This window comes from Protomyctophum bolini (assembly GCF_963924005.1).
Source record: "Protomyctophum bolini genome assembly, chromosome: 3".
In the NCBI taxonomy this organism is placed as follows: Eukaryota; Metazoa; Chordata; class Actinopteri; order Myctophiformes; family Myctophidae; genus Protomyctophum; species Protomyctophum bolini.
In genome coordinates, this window is record NC_137864.1 from 27443109 (window position 1) to 27451472 (window position 8364).

The 8364-nt window shown below is 40.5% G+C and overlaps 1 protein-coding gene across 1 annotated transcript; it reads right to left on the minus strand.

Annotated features, from left to right (window-relative positions):
* Positions 1-5609: 5609 nt before the first annotated feature.
* foxe1 (forkhead box E1) lies at positions 5610-7820 on the minus strand. Its single transcript, XM_080760110.1, has one exon. It carries the CDS (start codon positions 7428-7430, stop codon positions 6279-6281), a length of 1152 nt encoding a protein of 383 aa, XP_080616236.1. The 5' UTR covers positions 7431-7820; the 3' UTR covers positions 5610-6278.
* Positions 7821-8364: the final 544 nt, after the last annotated feature.

An 8364-nucleotide genomic window follows, 5' to 3' on the forward strand; every position in this document is an offset into this window, starting at 1 on the left:
TAAATTACACTTTTTGTGATCGTTGTGCTTTGCTCAACCACGTTAGGAACCTGAACATTGTTTTAGTCATTTGCCTGAAGTTAAGGCCCCCCACCCACCCCCTTATAATGTAAGGCTCGATGAGGGATATCTCATATTTCAAAATGTGCACACCTTCCTTGCTTCAGGAAAGGAGGGTGTTTTTGTGAAACACCGGGGTTACGTAACTTCGTAAGTAATCTAATTAAAGTTCTCTTTTAAATATTTATTTTATGTCTCACTATTGCGAGAGCAATAGAAAGCGAGAGCTCGGGATCGTATGTGCATGTGATGGTGCAGTGACATACATTCTTGCAAAAGTTTACTTGTGCTGCAGCACAAGTATCTTTCATAGTAAATCCCTTAAAATGGCACAATCCGTTTCCATTCCTCTGGTGGAATGTGTTCGCACCCCTGCAGGAGGCTGCAGACTAGACTAGAGCAATCCACGATCGAGTACGAGAGACGTTACTTTTTGACGGCTTGTCACTATGAGGCTTACCCAATGAAACAATCGGTCAGACCTTAGCATTATGTAATCTCTGGTGCTCTCGAGAGGAGGTTAAAGTGCCTCCAGTAGGCTAGTAAGGCTACTAAGATTAAATCCCATGATGGAAGGCCATACACTCTCATAAAATGACACAAGGGGGTGTTGTTGAGCCACTGTTATGTCCTTAAAACCTACATGACAGGCTGATATAGCTACCTGCCAGGTGCACCTTAATGGTAGAAAAGCCTGTACCTTTATCTAACGGCTCTTGTAGAAGGAAGAGAAACGGAACAGTTCAGGCTTGGAATGAAATAATCTGTTTCACACCATTCCTCAAATACATGGCACTTATAGGCCAGGATGAAGATGAAATATCTCCTGTGTGCTCGAGAGACTGCACAGTGGGAGAGGCCACAGCTGACCATGGAGAAGGGAAACAATTTATGACATCCAATAACTGGATATTACTTCCACATAGACGTAATATGGCTCTGTGTTTGTAGGTCCCTCAATATGTGAGTAGCAGGTATCATGTGACTTCAGATGACACATTCTCTTCCATCACCTCCCTCAAGTTAGAATTTCTTAACGGCTCCTTGAATGATAATTAAACACAGGGCTGTTACATAATTGTAACAGCCCTCCAAAGCCCCTGACACTCATACCGGGGTAAATAGGCCGTCAACCAGGAACCTTCAGAGTTCTGTCACTGGCAACCTTTTGTATCTGCAACCAGGTGTATCAAGTGTTGCATAACGGCAAATAGAAACAGAAGAAATCCTATAACTAAGAGAATAACAAATAGTTTCCACATTGTTTCCTCCCTGCTTCGACATCCTTCCACCTTTTCCATTTCTAAGTGCTGCTGCTGTTGCTTGTTCATCAGCACCACACCTGCCGAGGTTGAAGGTAGCACCTCTGCTCAGTGGTGTGTAAGAACTATGTAGAAACCAATGTAAAATTATATTAACCTATTTAAAAGGATCTGAATCTGAACATGATTTAAACACTGTTTAGTTCATTTTTATTTAATCGCATTCATGTAGTAGAGCATTTGGTTCAACCTTAACATGCTTAGGCTAACTGGTTGCAATAGAAGAATACACAATGCCAATTTATATTCTGGAAAAAATGGTAATGCCAATAAAACGTAGATTATGCTAAAATATTCATACGCAATTCATTTGACTAGATAATACATGTCTATTCTAAATGAACTGAAGGACCTGTAATCCTGTTCATTACTGATTAACTGTAAACTGAATGTAATGTTGTCAAGGTATATTGTCATACAACCTTGACAATGTTATTGTCAAGGTTATATAAATAAGATCACTTAAATTAATTTGATGCATTCTAATGCGACAAATAAGTAACTGTGTTGAGAATGAGTTTAAAGTGAAACAATCACGGCTGGAAAGATTGGAACAAATTATGTAAAATAGAATACATGACTTGCCTTTGGTCTACCCATGTGTCAGTAAATGAATGGTTTGAGACACAACTTCAGTGCATAATTCATATTACGTTGATTAACCCATTCTGACCTGAGATCAGATTCATACGAGGTTTCCACGGGACACACACTGGTCTGATTAACCCATTCTGACCTGAGATCAGATTCTAAAAATGTCAGTCGTTCTTCGAATTTTTCAAAAATAGCAGACCTACAAGCTCGTATCGCGCCACTCGGTGGCGCGATATGAGCTTGTAGATCTGCTATTTTTCAATAGCTAAAGCATAACATGATGCCAACACAAAAATGGGTGCCCGGTCAGAATGGGTTAAACACATTTCAGGAGACTGTTACAAAATTATATATATATTTTGTCTCAGGCAAGAACTCAATTGTTTTATTGTTCTGTGTCATGGCAGAAAGCCAGAAACTGAGTGGCGCAGCCTACTCTGTATTTTGTTTTGCTGAGAATATTTGTTCTTTTTTTTTAGACTAACTTTGATTCTTATCTCTGCATGATTTTAGTTAGTACCTATTAGAATTAGTTTGCTTTTCTTACATGTTTCAGAATGTATGATCACGGGAAGGTATGGGACTGAGAACCTTATTTATTTTAAGCATTCTTTTAAGCAACTCTTATACTCTCTACGATACTTAGCAGAGCAGGCCTGACACACACATAATTTGGAGTATAGGTGGAAAATAAAATGTAGTATTGGTAATGGTTTGTTTGAACAAAAACAGTATTGGTTTCTGTTGTACAACACTTGCATTCTTGATGTCAAGGCCACACTAAACAAGGTCTTAATAGGACATGACTGGGTTGAGAATCAGTTTGACAATTGTCAAATGTGAGCACAAAATACTATAGGTTACTTTGTTTTGTATATTCTATATCTAAATGTATATTTTTGATTGAAATCTTCCTGAATTAGTTTGCGATAACCACCAAACAAATCTAGCAACATTTGAGGTAAAACCTCAACCTTTGTACTATGCTATGTACAAAGGTTGAAGAACTGCATTCGCCACATCCTAAAATAACAATTAGTCCTAAAACAAAAATGAATCCCCAGTCTTCGGAGAGGTGGCAGGTTATTCATTGTAACCTATTCGCACTGGAGGGCAACTAACACTTTCTTCCTCACACACAGACTTGTTAGTAGATCCTGCTGCAGCGCAGAACCCCCCGCCCCCCCCCCCCCAAAGTTATACCACACAAAACATTTTAGCACTATCTATTATTTTAATCTCAAAACAATTACCCTGAAATGGATTAGATTATTAAATAAATTGTCATGTGTGATACTCCACCAAAAAGTAGCAGAGAAAAACAAATGCTAAAATATGATTAGACGAGGCAAGCCCCCATTATCTCATGACCCATGACACTTTAAAGTAAATATAAATGTATTGAAGAAATCTAAATGAAATCTTCAGGGTTTTTTTTTTTCATTGCTATTGTGTGTAGCCTGTGTGTGAACATGTAGGCCTGTATGAAAACAAAAGTACAGTAAATAAACCAAAGTCAAAAGATATATTGACTGCTCAGGCTCAGATAAATTATATAAAATAAATTATAGGCTAGCAGTCATAACAAACCAGGTGTCAGTCATCACTTCTTGGGTGCGTTCAGACTTGGATGGTTAGAGCTGCGTGATTACATACAAAGTCAATGCAAAAGACGAGAAGTTGCACGAGTGCCGCAAACGGGCGTGGCGCGACCTGGACGAACCGAGGCGAATATTTAAATTCAAGTCTCTGAACGCACCTTTATCACTCCCCAGATCTGCAACCAAACAAACAGGAAATTGGTCTTGTTACACTATTGGTCAGGAATTAAATAATTATTATCTTAGGTAGTAGAACCACATCAATGCGATTTGCTGCTTTAGTCAAACAATGCATTGTTTGCAAAAGGAGGTGACATTGTAATTTGACTCACTAATTTATATTTTCATAGACCGAAACATTAATTGACTTATTAATTCAGTAGAGCTCGGGTGGTGCAGTGGTAAAGCCCCTATCCACCACCACGGAGGTTGTGGGTTCCAATCCACCATGGCTTTCTCTGTGTCTATACAAACACAGTTGGCCAGTGTTGGGCCGCTCTGGCGGGATTCAAGGTCATGCCCACAGACATTCATGTGTATTCACAGACAGGAGGGGGATTAACCACTGCACAATCAATGAGAACACACAGTATTGTACAATTAACATTTTTAATTTGGAAAAATAGTCAATCTACATTACAAGCTCATAATTCATTGTGATGATGTTATTTGGTGAGGGGGTGATATGGCATAACAAAAATGGGGACAAAGGAAATAATACAAATGTAATAGTCAGTTGTGGGATTAATCAAACCAGATCTGGGTACATTTAGGACTTTGTTCAGAATCATGGCAGGCACATTTTCAGGACTCGAGCTACTCTAAAACATTGCTCGTTTTCTCTTTGTCAAGTCCGTTCATTTCTGCTTCAGTGCTACTCAATGCGTGTTCATTTTCTCTTATAGAAAGACATACTGTATTCTATTGCTTGTGATGTGCTGGTCGAAATACCTGTGGCATTAGTGTGTCTATGAAATATTTGCCTCCATCAACAGCTGTATGTTCTTTTGAATCATTCCTTAAAATACAACATGAAGTTGCTGTTTCTCAGTTCTGAGTTTTCTGACATGGGATTTTTTTTAGTTTTGACTTAATTTCTCTATGTAGTATTTGTCATAGCATATTGCTGCTCTCACTTTATACAATATATTTAGGTCAGTGCCATGTTTAAAAAGATTACGTCTTTTCAGTTACTTGACAATTGGAGTTTCATATGTGCCATCTTCACTAGAACTCAGACTATTTGGTGTATTTTCATTTTACCTCATCAGTCAAAGTTCCTTTTCCTTTCTTATAACAAATGCACTCACTGATAAAGCCATTATCTCCTCGTGCGTCTCGTCCTGTCTCTGTATGTAATCTTATCTCTCAGAGTGGAGACTTCTTGTGTTTGGTAAAAAGCCTCACACATTACTACGCTTCACAAGTTTAACTATCAGGTTCCAAGGCGATTAGACTGCATAGTGCATAGACTAAATTAGACTCATCTACTTACATTGAGTGGACAGAAATTAATTTGTTATTTCATTCAATTATTTCTGCTCCCCTCAGCTTGAAATTAATTGAGAGGGGCGATGGAAATGTCAGTTTTTACCATGTGTCTGTCCTACTTGGGGTAACAATGTGTGTGAGCTAGAGGAGTTGCAGCTTAAGTGTCTGTGTCGATGTCTGGACATGATAACTGAAGGCCGCTCAGGGTGGCTCCAGACGGCACTTCAGAAGCAGCTGAGCTGAAACAGATGAGTAGAAAATGGGAAGAATGACACAAAAGGGAAGGAATTGAGTGGGAGGGGGGGGGTGTTTGTTGTTTTGGAGAATTTGTCTTGGAGTTAAATCAGATTTTTGTAAACCTATTGACAAACAACATCCACGTTTGATAGTGTGCATGGGTGCTATTATAGGAAATTATTAGTATTTGTTCTTGAATTGTTGATAATTGCGAAGAGGGATATTTGATATTTCAAATGGAAAGACAATAGTTTTATACAAATAAAACAAGTTTTTATTTCATTTTAGCACAGCCACATGTATGTCTAATAGCATTAATGCTTCAATAAATTAAAATGCTTAAAACTTGCATGACAAATTCATTCCATAATTCTGCATTTATTTCCAAAGAAGACGAAGAAGATTTTACCATTTGCCAGCAAAAAAAAGAAAAACGTGCAATACAGTAATAAAAGAAATCAATCATCAAATGGCCTATAAACATAAGATAATAATTTATACTAACAGTTTGAACTCTATAATGTAGAATTACATTGTGCACAAGCAAAGAGGACATTGTGTGAATCTCGTGCTTTGTAAATCACCATTTGTCTATTAATTCGCTTTCTGCAATGTTGCTACATCCGTATTAGAAGTGCACGTGGCAATAAAACACATTGAAACCTTTTATATACAGTATAAGGTGAATGTACATTTAGCATGGATATTTACTAATATGTTTGTCTTGCAGTCCATTATATTATTGATGCAGATTACATTACCATTACAGCTGGATAACTCTTTTTTTTTTTTTTTTTTTACCTAATCATGTAAAGAGCAAAGACAAAAGAAGAGACATCACTGCAACAGCGGTGTCCAGGACTGACTGGTCCATTCACTGTAGTCTCTGACATCTCAGCAACATTGCAAGAAATGGCCAAAACAAAATCGTACCCACACTCCCCCCTCTCTCCACACTCAGGGGTTAGATAGCTTAGATAGCAGACACAAACCTTTCCATATTCCCTGGGTATGAGGGGTGCCGTAAGTAACTGCCTGTGTTGTGACTGATGTGACTCGTGGCTCCATTGTATTGAGAGAAAGAAGCGAGCTGGGCTGGGGAAACCCGGCCATAATGTTCTGCTGTCTCTGCGGAACCTGGGGGTGAGGAATGGAGACGTCCGGTCATTCCGTACCCCTGGCCGTGGCCTGGCTGTCCATAGGAGCCCTGGCTCACGTGATGGTGGTGATGGTGGTGTGGGTGTCCATTTGACCCAGAGTAGGCAAACCCAACATGGGGGGCAGAGGAGCGGGAAAGCATTGCCCCTCCGCAAGCCTGGCTCTGGAAACCTGGAGTTCCTCCGAGGCTACACGGGCTTGATACAGGTGGACCTCCCTCTGGACTGAAGTTCCGGCCAGGCTGCGGCATTGCCTCCGCTCCCTGACCTCCACTCCCTAGAACATTGGATGGAGCCGAATGCCCTATGAGGGTGTTGATGCTAAACATGTGGGGCTGTCCGGGACCAAAGCCCGGAGGCGATGGAGACGGGTGGTAGTAGGCAGAGGGCGGCAGCTGTTGAGTGTAGGTAGAGCTGACCGTGACATTCGGGTACACAGAGTTGGCATAGGCTGCTGAGCGGGCGGCAGCAATGTGCACAGGGGTGAAAACGGGTGATTCATGGACATATGCAGCGTATGTGGTGAAGTCGCAGCGCTTGAACCTTTTCCTGCGCCTCAGGAAACTGCCGCTCTCAAACATGTCCTCGGCGTTGGGGTCAAGGGCCCAATAGTTGCCTTTTCCTGGCCGCCCTGGTTCTCTGGGGATCTTGATAAAGCAGTCGTTGAGAGTTAGGTTGTGGCGAATGGAATTCTGCCACTTCTTGGAGTTGTCCCTGTAGAACGGGAAGCGCTCTGTGATGAACTTGTAGATGCCTCCCAGGGTCAGCTTGCGGTCGGGGGAGTTGGCGATGGACATGGAGATGAGAGCGATGTAGCTGTAGGGGGGTTTACCTCGTTGGAGAGGTCTCTTCCTCCGTCGACCCGCACGCGGCTGCTCATCGGTCTGAGGAGGTGGAGGAGGGTCGGAGGCAGGCAAGGAGATCTCCGATGGAGAGTCTTTCTCCAGTTTGACCACTGGCGTCATCATGGAATGGTTTCAAATATCCGACCAAAAACAAGACAATCACATAAAAGTCACTAAGTGCTGCAGGATACAATGCCCTTGAAAACAGACTTTAGACTGGAAGGAAATAAACAAAACAAGAGATCTGCCCAGCAAACAATCATTCTACAGACAGAATGACAGATTACAGTACTTTTTTTAAATGATCAACTCACTGTCTTTCAGTCCAAAAAAAGCAGTCCCTTGAGAGCTGTAAATTCAGCAGTCCTTTCCAAGTAATCTAATGCTATTTCCAAGCTATTTAATGCTTATTTATTTATTCCAGTAAAGTCGAGGAGCTCAGGTAAGAATACATGCACCATGTGTATCCGAGGTGTATGTGTCTGTGATAATGACTCATGTTGAGTTACCTGAAGACTGTAATAGCTGTGCGGAGCACACCTGAGGGCCACACCTCCCCAAAACATCACATGCTCTTGACATACCAACTCAGCAGCGCTTATAAGGGTCTATTGTTCCATGTTCTACAAAGTGCACAAGCTTTGTGATTGATATTTTCTATTTCAAGTGTCTTAACATGTTTTGCTCTGTGGATTGCAAGTGGAGAAAAATAATGTCTTCTCTGAGAAGATTTTGTTTTAGATCTTTGAATTGAAAATGATCAATAAATGGACTAAAATGCCATTACATTAACCAATGTCTTATACCTTACACCTAATGTACCATGTTACACCTAATGTACCATCTGATTTATTCTATTCAGACACTTATCTTTTCCATTGACCAGAACAGTCAAAACAAACCTCTTTTCGTCTTACTGTACTATTCAAATCTGCTTATAAAGTCGACCTCAAGTTTATTTTAAAATGTCCAAAATGAGCCTGGTTGTTTTGACGTTTAACACTAAAAGGCCTCCTTAGTGGTAATGTAACCTGTGGATTGTTTTTCTACCTCACTT